Source organism: Pelodiscus sinensis, chromosome 1, assembly GCF_052426305.1.
Source record: "Pelodiscus sinensis isolate ZL-2025 chromosome 1, ASM5242630v1, whole genome shotgun sequence".
Lineage (NCBI taxonomy): Eukaryota > Metazoa > Chordata > Testudines > Trionychidae > Pelodiscus > Pelodiscus sinensis.
In genome coordinates, this window is record NC_143052.1 from 108,404,694 (window position 1) to 108,424,064 (window position 19,371).

At 43.7% G+C, this 19,371-nt stretch overlaps 1 protein-coding gene across 10 annotated transcripts in view; it reads left to right on the forward strand.

The window, feature by feature from the left end:
• The window catches only part of CAPRIN2 (caprin family member 2), an 80,660-nt gene that overhangs the window by 37,868 nt on the left and 23,421 nt on the right, over positions 1-19,371 (forward strand). For 6 of the 10 annotated variants that reach the window (XM_075940655.2, XM_075940633.2, XM_075940652.2 and 3 more), the window contains exons 9-15: positions 1,288-2,244; positions 2,984-3,025; positions 3,351-3,470; positions 8,617-8,748; positions 8,948-9,023; positions 9,921-9,976; positions 12,431-12,541. In XM_075940655.2, the coding sequence (XP_075796770.2) occupies positions 1,288-2,244; positions 2,984-3,025; positions 3,351-3,470; positions 8,617-8,748; positions 8,948-9,023; positions 9,921-9,976; positions 12,431-12,541 (1,494 nt within the window). The remainder of the gene's footprint in view (positions 1-1,287; positions 2,245-2,983; positions 3,026-3,350; positions 3,471-8,616; positions 8,749-8,947; positions 9,024-9,920; positions 9,977-12,430; positions 12,542-19,371) is intronic. The other 4 variants (XM_014579704.4, XM_014579705.4, XM_014579709.4 and 1 more) reach the window with 2 other exon arrangements.

Here is a 19,371-nt window from a genome sequence, read left to right on the forward strand (position 1 = left end):
AGTTTATAATAATCTAAGTTCATGGCTCCTTGAGCAGGAATGTGCTGTCACTAGTGGCAGTGATTAAAAAAAATTCTCTAAGATTGGTTATTAGCTATGATCAGAGCTTCCAGTAAATAAGGTCCCCCCCCCCCCCCTTTTCTCCACTGATTCATCTGAGGAAGTGGGTTTTGCCAATGAAAGCTTATATAGTTATAATAAAGCGTGCACACACAACTCGTTGTTTAGGAAGAACTAGTTTGTTTAGAGGCTTGCTGCGCTCAAATAAGCCAAGAGCAAGATTGTTCATATTTTTTTGCTCTTCAATGGAAGAAATAGTATTCGTAATACTCACACTAAGACGTGTTATGCATTGTACAAGATGTGATCCATACCATGTAGAAATTACAATTAAAGCTTAGACATGGCATGGTTGTGGATAATAGAGAAAGAGGAAGGGCCATGCTAAGAACAACAAGGTTGAGGTTACTCAATTTGGGCATGTTTCTTGATCAGTGGTGGGCAACTTTGTGGCCTACTGGGGTTCCCCTTCTGCCCCATTCCCTCATGTGTCTCTTGTGCACTGGGGCACTGGAGCCCCACAATTACTACTTTTCTTTCGCCCTCCCAGAGTTTGAACAGCTGCAAATAGCTGCTGGAGTGGGGCTAGAACACAAATGAGCAGATTCAGGGTGCTCTGAGGGCTCATCTAGACTCTACTAAAGTGTTGAAAGAGGAATTTGCATATCTTCTGATAGAGCTTTCAGTAAAGATGCATTTTTTGGGCAACTCCCCCTTTTTCGAAAAGCCATATAAACCTCATTTTGAGAGCTTTTGAAAAATTGGAATTTGCATATCCTTTTTGGACACTTTTGTGTAGTCCTAGATGAGCCCTGAAAGTGCTGGGAGAGGGGGAGGAGTAGAAAGTGTGGGGCCCCAGTGCACAAGAGGCATTTAGGAGGAGCTGCAAGTGGAACCCCAGTGATCTGCAGATTGCCCACCACTGCAGCCCACTGAGATGGTGCCACTCAAGTGACCCATTCAGTAGTCCTGGTTGCCCATCACTGTTCTAGATGTTTGGGTTCAGTTAATTGTGATGCTCCTTTGCAGCATGCCAAAAAGTAATTATTCATGCCTACAATATTATAGGATAAAATCATGTCACTAAGTACAGGAACCAAGCAGTTCTTAAACTGGTTTCCTGTGTTGTCTGTAGTTGAGTGACCTAACAAAGTTGTTGGGTTTAACTTTGCCACTAGAGTTTCTCAGTTTTTCTTAGGATCCTCTAAACTTCTTTGGTCTGTGTAGTTTCTCAACAGGCGCTATTTGCCTGAAGTAGAATGCTCTATCAAGAAGCCCGAAGAAAGCAAACCTTGGGAAGCAGAGTACACTAGAAAGCAAGAACCTCCAAAATCCTGGGAAATGCTTGTTGATATAGAAGAACAAGAACAGAAGAAGCAGAAGCAGGAATCTTTAAAGCCTTGGGAATCTTGTGTTAGGCATCAGGAGCAGAAGCAGGAATCTCCAAAGCTCTGGGAAGCTTGTGTTAAGGAAGAGGAGGGGCAGAAGCAGGAATCTTCAAAGCCCTGGGAAACCAGTGTTAAGGATGTACAGAAAAAGCAGGAGACTCCAAAGCCTTGGGTATTACATGTTAGGGAGCAGCAGGATTCCCCAAAACCTTGGATAACAAAAGTTCGGGAAGAGCAGGAACAGAGGAAGCAGGAATCTCCCAGACTTTGGGCAACAAAAGTTCAGGAAGAGCAGGCACAAAAGAGACAGGAGTCTCCAAAACCTTGGGTTACAAAAGTTCAGGAAGAGACAGATCAAAAGCAAGAATCTCCAAGGTCTTGGGTAACCCAAAGTAGAGAGGAACCAGAACGAAAGAAGCAGGAACCCGTAAAACCTTGGGAACCACGTGTCAGGGAGGAACCAGAACGAAAGAAGCAGGAACCTGTGAAGCCTTGGGAACCACGTGTCAGGGAGGAACCAGAACAAAAGAAGCAGGAACCTGTGAAGCCTTGGGAACCACGTGTCAGGGAGGAACCAGAACAAAAGAAGCAGGAACCTGTGAAATCCTGGGACAAACGTGTTAGGGAGGAGACAGACCAAAAGAAGCTGGACTCTCCAAAAGCTTGGGAAACATCTGACAGGCAGCAGCCAGCCTCATTGCAGCAGTTACAGAATACTCCCAAGTCCTGGGCAGTTGGAAGTTTTGGGCCAAAGGAGCAGATTGGGCCGAAGAAGTTTGATGTGGAACCCAAAGATGTGAGTTGGCATATGCAGTAAGACTCTAAGCTTATTATGATACAGGTATTTCAAACCTAAGTAATACAGTAGCCAGAGAATTTGTGAGTTGCATTCTGGAGTTTTGTACTCGTCATGTTACTCCTGAGTAGGTTACTCAGATTTTAACTGATATCACAAAACTCCATGTATCTGAAAAGCAAAATGCTCTTCTTGCTTCATGCATCAACCCCAGTAATACTGCATTTGGGACTCAAATGAAAATTACATTTTTGCATAAGACAAAATAGAATTCATTTAGCTCTTCTGCAGTTGATAGCTCTGCAAATGTTGATTTCCATTAACACCATAAAGCAGGTATGACTCTCTCAGCCAAGGATAAAATACTTAAGAATTATGAACAAATTGTGCTTCAGTAACGAGTTTAGAGTCTTAACTATAAAATAGTGTCTCAATCTGTATTTATTTGATCAGTTTGGTTTAGTATAGAGAATGTGAGGTATTGCAGGATCTAATTATAGGCCAGCTTAATTTTTACATTTCTTCTTACTCTTCCCCAACTGTGTACACAAGTTGCTAACTGTAACAGCTTGGAGAAATTGGTATATTAAATGCATAATAAAAATCAAGTTTAGACTTGTGCACAGGTATTTGTCCAGCCCACCTTCATTTGTTTTAAAACCACTTCAAAATTACTAGATTAGATGGACAATCAATGTAATGTGACACACTATTGAAAAGTGGATGCTCTTGTATCTAGAGACGGGAGCGCAGACAGAAGCATGAATCTGACGTGAAACGAGTGGGTAACGTAAAACAGTGGGTGATAAAGAATGGGAATAAGGTTATTTAGCAAAGCATGTACACACAATTAAATTGGTCTTCAGGAACACTTATCACTGAGGTATATTGTAAAATTGCATGCTTTCACTGGTATTGTTACTATGGGAGGAGAGAGGCTGGCTTTTTAATGACATACTGTTAAATGGTTCAAAACATTAATGGCTCTAGTGTTCATAGCTATGTGCATAACTTGGCATTTTGTTAATAGTTCAGAGCAATGTTTGGTTTCTAAAGCTTATGCTTTGAGATGCTTCCTAATCAGATGGGCCTCTTACTTTATATAGGATGGAAAAACAGATGGATTAAATGGTGGACATGGCTTTGATGCAGTAAGAAAAAAGGAGGTCCTCCAATCAGCTGGAGAAAGTTTTAAACTACCTAGAAGTCTCCAAAACCATGTACAGGTGTGCTAGTCAGACATATAAAACTAAAATCAGTCACATACTTGTAGTGCACAAAAATTGGTCTTTATGCAGCATTGAATGTTTGTGTAGTATTTAATGAAGCATGCTTGTATCTAGTTCTTCAGTCTTGCTATGTGGAGCAGGGAGTTAATTTCCACATCACTTTAACCTGCTGTACTGGAGTTTCCACAGACTTGTGTGTATTGTCAAACTGCATTACAAAGAGTGATTTTTTTTTTTACAGATAAAATGCTGACTCTGTTGATAGCATTCCTGTTAATTTTAGAAGTGAATACTTAAAACAGTGGTGGCAGGTCCATAAAGTAAGAGTATGGACATAATTCAGTCTGGCTCATAGTATGAAGCTGTACAGGCTGATTAAGCAGCATTGAGGATGAAGAGGATAAAATAGAAAGCTGTGGCTTGTGTGCCTATGTTTAGAGTGCATGTCTAATAGACCCCTTGTTAGGTTTGGCTCTGGTGTATTTTAGTTCACCTACACTTAACAGGTAAGTTCTCAATTAGTATTGCTATCCATTTGTAGAGCAATAGTGAGAGTTGAACACCATGGGGAAGCTCTTTTTAAAACACTGTGGGCCTTTACTGTGTGTCTTTACACTGAGGGTAGGCACAAAGAGTAGTAAGTCTTACTCTAAACTTTTGGTAACTCATGTTCAGGGGAAGTGTATGAGGTTTGTTTCCAAGGATATCTAGTCTAAATTTTTGAGCTTATTGGAGAGTTGGAATCATATAGCAGTATCCAACTTTCTCTTGTTTAGGAGACTGCACATATTTTAACCTTGAAACTTGTTTAATGATATGTTACAAGTAATTAGGTTGATAGGGTTCGAAGAAGTAAGATAGCTGAAAACATTGGTTGTCTGCAGAAGCAGACCCACATAGTAAGTTAAAAACCTGTAAAACTGAGGCACAACTTAGCTTTGTCCAGCCTGCTACTCAGAACTATTATGGTCACATGGGGATGTGAACCTTTCTGCCAAATTTTCTTCTAGCCACTTCCATGGTGGTGGTGGTCTGGAGCACTGCTTATGCTCACTTTATTACTACAAAGTGTAGTAAGGTCAAGATTTACTGTTGTGGTGTCCTGACAGGTGGTCTGCTCCATCAGTGATGAGAACCAGAAGGCTGCATGCTTGTATGCTCAATGTGCAATTAGTCAACACAGACTAAGAGCCCCCAAATCAGATGATAAACCTGTCTGGGGAGCTTCAATCCTTAAATGAAGTACAGTAATAGTTGTCATTAGATGTGACAAAACCACTACATATTTACCTTATAACAATGGACTCAATCAATGGGAGGTCTCACTGCCCCTCCAGGACATCACTTTTATATATAGGTACAAACAAGTTACATGTTACTCCTGACCTGTCAGGTTGCCACCCTTTGATACTACTTGGAGACCACCCATTGCCCCACACCTTGTGGTTTGATTAAAACATCTCTATCCATTATACCAGGGGTGTCCAAACTTTTTTCAGAGGGCCAGATTTGATGAAGTGAACATGCGTGAGGGCCAACAATTTTGCCTGACATTCTTTGAACCATTAAAATTAAATGCAAATTAACTATTTTATGCAAAGTTTATTGCAAACGGCATACTTTTCATTTCGTCACATGGATGACAAATCTAAACAGGTGTTAAATCACTCTGCCTTTCATATCTGAAGGCCAGATGAAAAAAAAATCCAGGAAGCTGAAATATGTCAGGAACATTGTAAAGTACATTACATATTATTGGTAATAAAGGTTGTCTGTCAACTTTTAAGTTCAAAAAATATGAACAGGAACATAACACCAAGTATACATGTTGTGTCCAAATATATTTATAACTGATTTAGACCAACTGACATTAACTGAGATTTTACAATGTATTCATCTCATACATATGGATTCGTTGGAGGCCATAAAAGATAGATATTGCCAAATTACGTGTGGGGCCGTATTAAACCGCAACACGGGCCGCAATTGGCCCGCGGGCCGGACTTTGGACATGCCTGCATTATACTGTGATGTTAGACCCTTTCCTGGACCTGGGCCGTTATCTGTGGGGGAGTGTGGATACCAAGGTCTTAATGAGTTGGAGGTACCATCCTTTTGGAATGTGCTTTCAACTTATCAGTACTAATTACTGTTCTACACCCGGGCCTATTAACAATGAGTGTTTTGCGCACTCAGCCCTGACCGTGCCAAGTTCTGTGGGCAGGAGCCTGCCTCTTGCTCACAGCTTAGCTTTGCTTTGTTAGCCAAGTTTTGCCCGTTGTTAGCTCAGCCTCAGGCCTGTGCTACACAGACTTGTTTCAGGCCCTCATCTTGCTACACAAAGTAGCTTATAGAATTGTGAACACTCGCTTGGTGAAGTGCAAATCACATGACCATGTAAGGCCTTCTAATATCTGTCTTGTCACTTGAATGGATATATACTTGTACCCAACTTTGCCAAGCACCATATTGTCTACAACCTAAGGCAAAAGAAGACAGATATATTTTGGAGGAAGTTGTTTATCTGGCAGATTATATCTGAAAATAAAAATAAAGGGCATCGGGGTTGGGGAAGCATCCAGAGAATCCAGGAGGCCTTTCCCTTGTGGGACGGACCCTTTCTGCCTACTGCTCAGCCATGCAGGCAGCTTCATTTCCAAGGTGGGGAGAGCTGCTTTGTAGGGCAGCCACATAGAGCGGGACTTCTCCAAAAGCCAGGCAAGTGTGCTGCCTGTCTCCCATGGAGGAGTGTTTGGGGAGGGGGAGTGAGGCGCAGCCAGAAGGAACAGCATCACTAAGGGACTCTGTCCCCTACCTTCACTCCTCACTGAAGAGCTGGTGTAAACTGGTTCTGTATTGTGCTGTGCCCAGTGCACCGCACCCCTGCATTGCACTGTACCGTTGTGGAAAAACTACCTGGAATCTCAGGATTTCCTGTGCTGGCAAGGTACCATTTGGTTGCCATTAACACAAAGCCAGTGCAGAGGACAATAGAAGCGCTCCTCCACCCCAGTGCTGAAATGGGTAGCAATTCTAAACATTTGCCTTTTTCTTAGGAACAATAGCCTGTAGGATTGTGCTACTGCTGGTAGCAATATATTATAGCAGTTCCTGCTCCTAGTAGCACAATCCTACAAGGGAGCAGCTTTCTACAAACCACCATCCAATGGGAGCAACAGGGGCATGAAGCCAGATAGCGTGTCCCCTCATGCCCAGAGCTCTGCACCCCAATCCCCTTTGCTCATCCCCCTCCCCTGCTAAGACAGTGCACCCCCAGCTTGCTCTTGCACCCTCCCTCCTGGCAAGACTCCTATTCCCACTCTGCTCCTGTATTCACCATTGTTCCTGCACAGTCCCTTGGTCTTGATCCCTCCACCCTGGCCAGGTGCCCTATCTGAAGCTTGCTTCTGCACCCTACCTCCTACCAAGACCTTGCCCCCTCACCCCCTCATGCACCTTACCTACTGCCCACATCTCTATCCCACTTGCTGGAAGCCCTGTCCCATACACTGAACTAGGGATGTTCCCCATCTTCCCCCTCCCCAAGTGCGATATTTCCGTAGAACCCGGGATCCGCTGGGGAGCCCCAGCTGACCCTACGTTCCACACATGCAGTGCTGCGCAGCTGATCCTGGGATCAGCTGTGGGGTGCTGCCCCTTTGAAATGCCGAGGCTTGGGACTCTTGTGCATTTCAAAGCTGGCATCCGCGTGCAGCCCTGAGTCAGTGGGAGCTCTTGTACATATCAAAGGAGGAATGCAGAAGTGCCTATCAAATAGTCAATGGCAATTCCATTGACTACTTGATTAGTCAGTTAATGGCTAGTTAATGTCCTTACACTGAACCCCTCATTTTGGTCCCCACCCTAGAGCCTAAGAGGGCCACAATCCTCTAACTCCAGTATCCCAGAAAAGTAAATCTGGCCTATGGAAAGTCCTGAGCCTCATTCCTCCCTGTTCCTTCGCTTCACCCCATGGGGCTGTAGTGAGGTGTGTCAGTTGGGGGCCACATCAGTGAAGATGGGGAGGGGGGTTTGGAGTGTTTGCTGCTTGTGTGGTCCCCAGCTGATTTTTTTTTCTGTAGGTCAGTGGCCCCTTAACCAAAAAAGATCCCCACCCTTGCCATAAATAAATAAAACATTGAAGCCTTTTGTTGAACATAAATTAATATTTTACTTTATTTAAAATGAAGTTTGATAAATTAATGAGTGTTAAAATGCTTAATCTGTTAAAATAATTTTAATTTTCCCCCAGCTGTAGCCCTAGCAAAATGGCTTGGATGTAATTAACAGTGGGTTCTCATTAACATCTGATAGTCTGCAGAAAGATTTGCATTGAGCTAGATGGTCCACAGGCCAAAAAGTTTGAGAACCACTCATCTAGTCACTGTCACTAGTTACTAATAAGAATAGTTTCTTGCAGTGTATCGAATTTTAAAAGCCCTAAAAGTTCAAGGGGTTCTGCTATGTAACCCGTTTTTTAACTGAAAATATCCCATCCCACTCTTGGAGTGATTGCTGTTGTGAGGGAGAACTACTCCACAGATACGGAAAGAAGCTAGAATGTAATCTGTGGATTGGTTTGCGTATGACACAGCTCAAAGATCTTATCAAGTCTGAAATGGTTCACAAAAGCTGCATTCAAAATCCTTTTTCTTGGAGAGGTATAATGTATTTCATACAACTCTGAACTTGTACTCATGCAACCTTTTCTTAGGAAATGCCACCTCCCAAAAAGGACATCTCAGTGTTTTATCACTCTAATTGGCTGTGGGAAGAAGCATACCTCCAAATTCCTTGAATTGTGCAACTTAATTTTTAAATTAAGTTGAACAATTTTCAGATTCTTGAAATAAAACTAAGAGAACTGAGGTATAAACCTACTGGAAAGTTTTCTTAGGTAGTACTAAAAGCTGATTGTTACTTGTTAGGTATATTATTCAGCCAAACTTTATTTTTTAACAAGGTATTAAATGAGCTTGATCCAGAGACTACAGTAAACTGACTTAAGTAAACTGTGTGAATTTGTCCGTCCAGTCTTGTCAGGAAATGCCAATAACCAGTTTAGTACTTGTTTTATATTTGTCAGACTGCTTACTGCAAGTTTCCCTTCTGCATCAGTTTATATCCTCACTTTACATATTAGGTGCCTAAACCTGGACATCAATCAGCTGCAGAATTTTGTTCTACTTCAACTCTTCCAAAGGATCCTATACTAAGGAGGGAGAAACTGCAGGATTTGATGACTCAGATACAAGGGACTTACAACTTCATGCAGGTATGTCTTGTTTATCCTGCAGTAACAGGTAATATTTTTGGGAAATTTGTACTAACTTATTTTGTTACCGGAGTAAAGCTAGATACCATTGGCTAAATTATTGAAAGTTTTTAGCAGACTAAGAATATTTACTTTTTGGATCTCTTGATCTGAACAATACTAATTTTTCCCATTTCACAAACTTTATATTCTTTTGAAGGAGTCCATCCTGGATGTTGATAAAGCTTCACCAAGTGCTATTTGTTCATCACAACAACCTTCAGTAACTCCAGCAGGTAGGTAAACTTTTTAAATAGAATCTGAATTCTTGAAGTTGGCTGGAACAATATTTCATCTGAGCTGTGTATCACCAATAGCAATAATGGGAAAACTATTTCTCTGTAGAATCTGATAATCTTTCAGTGCCTAAATTTAAGGGCTATAATTTCATTAAATGGTAATAGAATAATTTCTAATCACTTACAGAAACCTAAATTTGCATTTAGTTGTAGGATTGTAGATTAACTGTTACATAACCTGACACTTAAACATGATTAAATTATATGGCTCAGTTTTTTCATTGCTCACCTATAATTCAATCCTTCACAGTGTACTTGTGTTCCTATCTACAACACAGTATTTTATAATGGAACTGACAGCCTATGGAATCCCTACACATACTTATTGTCTTTGCAACAGTTAATATAGAACTCTCCGGTTATGCTGATGCTTTAAAGCTGTGTTGTTGCCCTTCAGTGTGTGAGATGACCATGTATTGCAAAACAGGAAAAGAGAAATCAGTAATGGGTATTATGGAACGACAGTAAATCTGGATTGGAACAACAATAAATCTGAATGTTTGTTTTTACTGCTGTTCAAGCTTTGAGTAATTTTTTTCCTTGAATCAGTTACCTTACTGAATAAGATGCATAAGTGTTTCTGTTGCTGGAAACTGCTTTGAGCTTTAACTTCACAAGATGAAATGGCGCTTCCTAAATGTGAGTGACTTAGTTTAGGTTTAATGTATTCAGTTTTCTGATGTGCTTAATGTGTGATGTAGATAGAAAGGGCAGCGTAGTTGTCCAAATTTAAGATTTTTTGAAAGGCAGGTCTTTGAATTATGCTGAGAAGCAGTACGTAAATTTAAAGTAGATATATATGCTTGACTAATCCCTCTTTTTATTTTTACAAAGTTTCTAAAGAACAGAAACTGCCAAGTCAGAATGACTTTCTTCAACAGCCATCACAGGTAAACTTAAAATTCTGCTCTACAAGTTTGTGGATGACACTAAGCTAGGGGGAGAGGTAGATACGCTGGAGGGCAGAGATAGGCGTCCAGAGTGACTTAGACAAATTGGAGGATTGGACTGCAAGAAATCTGAGGTTCAACAAGGACAAGTGTAGAGTCCTGCACTTGGGACGGAAGAATCCCAAGCATAGTTACAAGCTGGGGACAAACCAGTTAAGTAGTAGTTCTGCAGAAAAGGACCTGGGGGTTACAGTGGATGGGAAGCTAGATATGGGTCAACAGTGTGCCCTTGTAGCCAAGAAGGCTAATGGCATATTAGGATGCATTAAGAGGAGCATTGCCAGCAGATCAAGAGATGTCATTATTCGCCTTTATTCGGCGTTGGTAAGGCCACATCTGGAGTATTGTGTCCAGTTCTGGGCCCCCCACTACAAAAAAGATGCGTACGCATTGGAGAGGGTCCAGCGGAGGGCAACCAAAATGATTAGGGGGCTGGAGCATGACTTATGAGGAGAGGCTGAGGGACTTGGGTCTGTTTAGTCTGCAGAAGCGAAGAGTGAGGGGGGATTTGATAGCAGCCTTCAACTTCCTGAAGGGAGGGTCCAAAGAGGATGGAGAGAGGCTGTTCTCAGTAGTGACAGATGGCAGAACAAGGAGCAATGGTCTCAAGTTATGGTGGGAGAGGTCCAGGTTGGATATTAGGAAAAACTATTTCACTAGGAGGGTGGTGAAGCACTGGAATGGGTTACCTAGGGAAGTAGTGGAGTCTCCATTCCTAGAGGTGTTTAAGTCTCGGCTTGACAAAGCCCTGGCCGGGTTGATTTAGATGGGATTAGTCCTGCCTAGAGCAGGGGGCTGGACTTGATGACTTTCTGAGATCTCTTCCAGTTGTATGATTCTATGATAAGGGGATGGGTTGATGAGAGAATATGATCTTGGTAACTAATTGACCATTCATTTTCAGTGGAAAATATGTCAATGGAGGGATGATAGGAGTTACTATAGAGAATTTCTGGGTGTCTGGCTGGTGAGTCTTGCCCACATGCTTAGGGTTTAGCTTATCGCCATATTTGGGGTTGGGAAGGAATTTTCCTCCAGGGTAGATTAAAGTCTATGAAAGAAGACAATTGTGACTTTGTGTATTATGCTTTCAGAAATAACTGAAGAACTCTATAGGTAAATTATGCCAAAATACTGCTGTCATGAGACCAAGTTTTGTTGAGCCTACCAAATGAGTATAGTAAAGAGCTTGATTTTACATTTTTTATAATCTCTTTTCTGCTAACTCCCAGATCTGTAGCTCCGTACTGTATTTCAAAGCATTATATACCATCGTGAGTAGAATAGCAAAATAAACTTTTAAGCTCTATTTTAGTTTAAAAGATATGTGGATTATGCCTTCAATTGCCAGCACAACTAGTAGATCATGAAGGTGGGTAGGGTACTCTTATTAGACAAACTTGTATTGGCAAAAGAGAAGCTTACAAGCTCTGCAGAGCTCCTCTTCAAGTCTGGAAAAGATAAGTGTTGCAGTTCAATACTAGGTGTGACAGTTAAGCATGAGGTTAATACAGGCTGCAGGAAACCACTTCAGATTAAGTGAATCATAAACACTTGTGCAGTCATGATACCAAAGAATGTCAGTAGACTGAGTTGTAATGAGCAATAAAAAGTGTCTGAGAGCCTGACTTTTAATGTCTGGCAGTTATGAATTTGTTTCCAAGGCTAATCTTAAGATGTCGTTACTGGTGGTGGTGTGATGGCGGTTGTGTAGGTTTGCTTTGAGGATGAGGACTGATGAGTCAGTGAATTATGACTTTGAAAAGTACTGGCTCATATGCAATAGGGTGTCTTGTTTTGTCATTTTTCTGGGTAAGCTTATTTGAGTGTAGAGATTTGTCAGGTTTTTTGCCCATATAGTTGAGGCGCTTCATGGACTTGGAGATACAACCTAGGCTCTGAATGACACAAGATCTGCTCTAATTTAGGTAATATGCAAAAATCAAGATTGATTGCATTGTCCCCCTTGAATTTATACTTGAGAGATGCAGATGACTTTGACTTGTGTGCCTATTGCAATATTGTCTGAAGAGTAATCAGGATCAGCCTCCAATAACTGTAAGGAAAAGATGTCCATTTCACTCATCGTTTCAGACTACTAGCAATTAAGTTTTAAAAGTGGGTCAGCTAATATATTTAAAAGCAACTTGAAAAAAACAAACCCTAGGACCAGTTTTCAAAAATAGCACATGGCAAGTGTCATGCTTAGAGCAATATCTAATGTCAGGAACAGTATATAATGGTCTGTAAGTAGGCATAACTGTTAGCAAAACTTAAATCCCTACAACTAAAGCATACGCTTTAAGAAAACTGTGCCAGAAGACTTTTCAACAGTACTCTGAGTAGTTCAATCTCTAATCCAGCTTTATTTGAAGTTGCTTCTCTTCCTGCTAGCTTGCTGCTGCTCCCATAACCCGGCGTGGCTCAAATACTTCTTTAGCATCAGCTGATCATACTCTTTCTGGGTCTGAAACAGAGGATCTTACCACACCACAGATGCCACAGGTAAAATATCAAGATACTGACATTTCCCGCTGGAGTTTTGTTGTTCTTCATTGTGTTCTGTTCTGTGATAACTCAGTTCCTGCAGGAAGCATTTGGTGAGGCCTTTTTTAGAGCCATCGACTCCACTCAATTGCTTACAGGTACTTCTAAGTAGTAAGACTAGTTGCCCTCCCTGTGTCTTGCCTTGATTCCAGCAACCACACAAGTCTCCTACATAGAAAAGCAGAATTTCTAAACCATTATGGCAACCTCTGTTTTAGGGGTATTTAGCATAGCACTAGCAAACATACATAGTATTGTGCAAATGTGTTTTTTTGGGGGTTGTAAAGTATTAACAGCATCAAAAGAAATTGTGGGAGATGGTGATTTTTACCACTTGCTACAATGGAGATAATTCTGTGATTTAAATGCTCCACTGCCTTCAAGCCTATAATTATAATCTGTAACCTATGAGGAAGTCATTGAATAAGGCAGTTATACTTTTTGAAGGGAAATTATCAATTTTCTGAGTAATAGCTGGCTAAAATTAAGAATACCCTTTGTTTTCAGGCCAGATACCTAAATATTAACATGAGAAGTTTGCCTGCCTGTTCTGTATGAGGCCTCTACAGCTGGCAGTAAATGTACTATTGGAGTTAGCAGCATTGCTTTACAGCATGAACTGAATACTGGCAGTCCCTGAATACTGGCAGTCCCCGAGTTACGCGGATCCGACTTATGTCGGATCCACAGTTACGAATGGGGCTTTTCTCGCCCTGGAGGACAGGAGTGGCGGGACGCCCAGATGCGCTGCGGTCCGCCGCCCCCGTCCTCCAGGGTGAGAAAAGCTGCTACCCGTCTCCCTGGTCTGCAGGGAGATGGGGAGCAAAGCCTCGGAGCATGCCAGCAGTGGGACAGTCGCGGCGCGCCTGGACTGTCCCGCTGCCCGTGTGCTCTGCGGCTTTGCTCTGCGTCTCCCAGGTCAACAGACCAGGGAGATGGAACAAAGCCGTGGAGGACTTGGGCGGTCCTGCCACCCCCGTCTCCCTGGTCTGCTGGGGGGGGGGGTGCAGCTAGTGCCCACCCCCCAGCAGACCAGGCTTTTCTTGCCTACCCCTGGGGTAGAGCAGCTGGGGGCTGCCGGGTTGGTCCTGCAGCGCTGCTCCAGACCAACCCGGCAGCACCCCAGCTGCTCTGCCCCAGGCTTCCTGGAATCAGCTGCTGATCAGTTTCAGCAGCAGCTGACTTGGGGATGCCTGGGTTTCTTAAGTTGAATCTTTATGTAAGTCAGAACTGGCATCCAGATTCAGCCGCGGTTGAAACTGATCAGTTTCAGCAGCAGCTGACGCCAGTTCCGACTTACATACAGATTCAACTTAATAACAAACCTACAGTCCCTATTTTGTACGTAACCCGGGGACTGCCTGTAGTTACAAAAACTTTCAACTTTAATTTTTTTTATTTTTATTTTTGCTAAATGAAGTTGTGTGCTTGAAAGTTAGTTTCTTCCATTGGACTTAACATCCAACCCTCATGCTGTTATGAGAACTACCTAAATTTTCATTTAGGGCAGACTAGATGGCTCATCAGTGTACACTGTACACTTTCCAAAGTAACATAGGAGGGTAGTTATCACACTTCCATTGCTAAGCTGTAATGCAGAGTTTGGTGCCATCAAATAATTCTAATTGGTATAAGGAAATAGTGTTAAACCTTGTTACTACTCATTACTGTTTGCTTAATTCTTGACCAGGCCTGTCCTCTTAATGCATCTCTGCAAATGTGTACAAACTGTCCTAATCAGGATAGGTAAGAGGTTTAGCTTGCTGATAAGCTATTTTTGTCATTGCTTTTCCGGAGGCTTCTCTTGCACACAAACTACATTAGCAAGAACATTTAAGTTGTGAAGTCCTTTTTTTAAAGCCATTGACTCCACTCAATTGCTTACAGGTACTTCTAAGTAGCAAGACTAGTTGCCCTCCCTCTGTCTTGCCTTGATTCCAGCTTGATTCAAGGTAGGAAATGCCAGAATTAAGGTTGTATGGACAACAAACCTTAACTTGATGCCCCTAGTCCTTGGTCTCAAGTCATGCCTACAGAGAATGAGGATCCCATATCTAGTGACCACTCATGAAAAGCTTGGTTTTAATGATTTTGTCCTGTTACATAAATCTGTGGCAGACAGGAATAGCACCCAGTTCTCAAGACAGCTGAATTCTACCCTGAACCAGGAGACCATCCTTTCTCTTCCTGCAGTTCACTGTTCTCATTTCCTACTAAACTTTGGATGTGTGCAACAAATGAGGCAAGGGTCCTAAAGATAATCACAAGTACACAGCCCTGATTCATTGCCATTGCTGACCTACCCTATAGACTGAATTAGGCAGAAGTCCTGTGTGTGTGTGTGTGGGGGGGGGGAGGAAATGTAATTAAACACTATTATAATTCATGTGTGCAACTAGGCCAAATGTAGCTTGTACCAGCCATTCTAATTTTGGCATTTCTTGAATGCTTGACTCTGCAACCTCAGTCTTACTCTTAACCTAGTTTGTGTTCAGTTTATCCAATGGCTTTTTAAAGAATATTTAGTTTATTCTCAGTGGCATCGTATGGACACCTGTATGGTTCATCATAAGGGTTGCAATCTTTAGATCCACCACACTGACCTCTGCAACTTCAGAAACTGATAGAATGACAGCCTATGTGAACTACTACAGCTATCCCAAAAGGATGACTAGGTGCACACTTTTTTCTATAGGGTTTTCATGGATATCTGACACAGGAATGTTGAGACTGGACAGTCTTATGTTCTATTATGACCTCTGGAGGTGTGCTATCACTGTTCTGCTTGTACCCCCAAGCTTGATGCTGTGCCAGTCTTCTCTTATGCATCCTTGGCTCCTTGTCCCACTCGCATCTTCCTTGCCTTCTGACTTCCTAGTCCAAGACTCCTTACGTAGCTTGTCCTAGCCTCCTCTCCTATTGCCTCAGTCAGTCCCTCTGCTCAATTTTCCTTTCCCCTTGCCAATCAATCCAGTCCCCCCTGCCTGCCTTTCCTCAGTCTACTCTTCCGTGCCCCTTGTTCCTTGAGCTTTCAAGTCAAGTTGCTTCATCCCACATTGTCTGGGTAGCAAAAGGGGGTTATTGATAGGACAGGCAGGCACCCTGGCCTACAGCAGCCGGGAGCTAGGAAGTATGCTCAGTGTCTTTGATTTGCATGCAGTTTCTAGATTAACAGGAGTTGAATATAAACTGCAATGAGAGTAGAATCCTTGGCAACCTTGGTTGAACTATGAAGCCTTTATTGAACATGTGTAAATTGCAGTCGTTCTTCTAGGGCCATGTTTCTCAACCAGTGGTACGAGTACCCTTAGGGGTACTCGAAGTCTGGGAGTACATCAACACAACTGAAATTTGGAGAACTGAATTTTTGTGTTAAGTTTTACAGCACTTTACTATTTTTTAACTTGTACGCAAAAATGTCATCACCCACCCAGCTATGATTAAGTTGCTTAAACAAATGTGTTCCAATGGTAGAAAAAAATTGTCTGAAAACTGTAGGTAGTGGGGGTACTTATTTTTTTTTGAAATGGGGTACTTTATATAAAAAAAGGTTGAGACACTGTTCTAGGGCTTGCTCACATCCATTCAACATAGGTGTGTCCTCACCACATGCACCGATGCTGGAAGATTTTCTCAGCAGTACTCATAGGGGACTGAGATCAAGGCACCCTGGAGTAGTGTACATATGCCATGCTATTTAGGGTGCTGCTGGGCCCCTCCCTCCTCAGTTCCTTTTTGCCATCAGTGACAGTGCTTGGAACACTCTGCTCCAGCTCCAGAGTCATTCCCTCTAATTCTAAATAGTTCCCATTGGCAATAGAGTAGTCTCCCCCCATTGAGCCTGAGCCTGGGGATAGACTGTTCCTCCCACCCCTCCCCTCCATTCTCCTGGCTTTGAAGCCAGTGCTGTGTGTTGCAGGCCTATGCCACTTAGCAACCCAAACACTGACTGCCTCCATTTTGAAGAATCTCACATCTCCAAGTGTAAGGTTTTTGCAGCTGTTTTCACCCCAGGACAATGAGATGGGGGGCCTTTAAGGGTTCTGCTTATGGCATCTCCTGAGCACTGTAAGAGCCTCGTTCAGCCTTGGTGCAGAGTGCTCCTCCAGTGCTGCTGGCACAGCACCAGGTATTCTCAGGGACTAAGCCTAAGAAGACTGCCAAAGTCTGCTTTCCCATGCCTCAAAAGAAGGCCGAAAAGGGGACTCTCTCATGAAACATTCTAGAGAGAATACCCCTGCAGGCAGACTGCCCCTGCCTGGCTCAGTCTGTTGCCTGCCATGGATGTGAAAGTTCTTTCCACGCTGGAGGTCTTTCAGGCAGCACAAGATAAACTTAACATGCTGTTATCCTCCACAGGACTGGACAGGCCCAGGCATAGGAGGAACCACTCTTTACAACTCTGTTGCTGAGTTTGTCACTTGCCTGCACGCAGTGTCACCAGATTAGCGCAGGGGTCACTGTATTCAGCATGCTATCACAGTGACTTGGAGCACAGAACTTGAGGCACATGTGCCTCATAGCCATAGTGGTACCATAAGGAGAGTGACTCCCCATACAGTTCTCACCATGCTAAGCACTACTTGCCTTTTCTATGGCACCTTTCCCCTTAATGCTGCTGCTCACAGATGTGTTGCTCATGTTATCCATTCATATCCATGTCCTGGTACTGGAGATCTCCATCCTGATGCCATCCCTCAACTGCACGCAACACCTTGAGCATAGGAGCCCCCTTAGAAGAAACTCCATGCCCTGTATTTGGAAACTGAAATCAGTCAGCATCAGGATCTCTACGCCACAAGAAGTGTACTGCACACTCCAGGTCATGGGCCTCCACCAGTGTCTGCTTGGCAGGCACTGTGGTGGATTCAGCCTCCCTACCCCCAGCACCCAGAACTGTACCACTCAATGTCACAAATGGCCTCCCAAAGCACTTCTTGGCTTCAGCTGCAATCACAGGTGCTGTGGTGCTCTTGGACTCCCTGGGGTATTCAGGTTAAGTCCCAGGCAGCTCCATTCAGCAGCCAGAGAATTGGAGCCTTCCTTGGCACCACTACAAGCTGTGTCCAGGCACGGGAGGAGCAGGCATCTCATCCCTCAATTGAAGGGGGTAGGGGACCAATCACCATCTTTGGAAGAGGATCAGGGGGCCAAGCCTTATCTTGCTCTTTGCCAGATGAGGCCATTGTAACTCCGCCACCTGTGGTTCCTCCGAATATACAAAGGTCTACTAGGATTTCAGGAGGATAGCAGCCCACTTCCTTCTCCAGGTGGAAGAAGTCAAGGAGGTCTTCAGGGTTCTGGGTCGGGGGTACTGGCCAGACTAGCCCGGCCACTGTGTGGAGGAATAGCCAAGATTGCCAATGTCTTCTGGCAAACTGCCTCATCTATACCTCCTATCTCAAAAGGGCAGAGAGGAAGTACTTTGTACCTGCCAAGGGCCATGACTACCTTGGTACCCACCCACTGCCCAGCTATCTGGTGGTAGAATCATGATCCACAGGGAGTGGCAAGGGCAACCCACTCCCATGCCAAGAAATAAGGGGTCCAGATGTGTCTACTTACTAATGAGTAAATTTCATTCCTTGGACAGTTTTCAACTCTGTAGCAAATCATCAGGCCCCTTTCACTGGATAGCACTTAAGCTCATGGCAGTCCATGTCCAGGTTTGAGGCCTCACTTCCCACAGCATCCAGGAAGGCATTTAAGGTGCTGCTGGATGAGGGTGCTGCTGAGGCAAAGGTGACTCTGCAGGCCGTATCAAAGGGCAGAATCGGCAGCACAGTCCATGATGTGCACAATACCCAGGAGGAGGCCCACATGGATGCTTCCGTTGGGCTGGTCAGCAGAGGCCTAGAATTTGGTCCAGGGCATCCACTTTGATTTCACATCCTGTTTGCAGAACACAGACACCAAGTTGCATGAGTTCAAGGATTCCCACACAACCCTAAAGACTTTGGGGATCTTTGCCAGAGTTGGAGCAGGAAAAAGCTTAAGCCTTGGCCTGCTCAACCCAAGATGCAGCACCCACTGCAGGGGTGCCCAAAGCCTTTCTGCAAGAGGCAAGGTCATGGTATTCCTGGTCAAGCAAGCCCAAGCCCTCTGGCAAGCAGGCCTTTTTGAGGTTGCACCTGAGGGTCACAGGGAGAATCCAAAATGTCTGTTTGCTTCTTGTGTCCACCCCTTCCTCCTAGCCTCAACAGAGATGACATTGGGCCGTTGGATCTTGGCCACTGTACAGCATGGCTATTCACTACAACTGGCCTCTAACCCTCTTCAGGAACCCTTCTCATGAGCAGCTTCTCAAGCCAATGGTTAAGGAGTTGCTCTGCCTGGGATCAGTAGAAGAGGTACCTGTCCAGTTCCACAACTGGGGTTTCTACTCCCAATACTACTTAATTCCCAAAGCCAGACAGGGCCTCAGGCCTGAGACTTGTATCACTAGCTGGTCTGCTTCAGGTTTTGCATAGTCACCCTGGCAGTTATTGCTGATGTACTGCCCCCTTGGACTCATATTTCCACAGTGCAAACTTTGAAGGACACAAATGATTTCTGAGGTTCAATGTGGGACACAACCACTACCAGTTTGCAGTCCTCCCCTTTGGCCTTGCCACAGTGCCCAGGGTATTCCAAGTGCATGTCAGTGATTGCATCTTACCTGCACTGGCTGGGAATTCACATAGGGATATATCTGGAAGATGGGCTGGTCACAGTGCAATGTCCAGTGAGACCTAGCTCTGTCTTGTTATCTCGGTCTCCTGGTCACTATGGCCATCGTTGATGCTGGC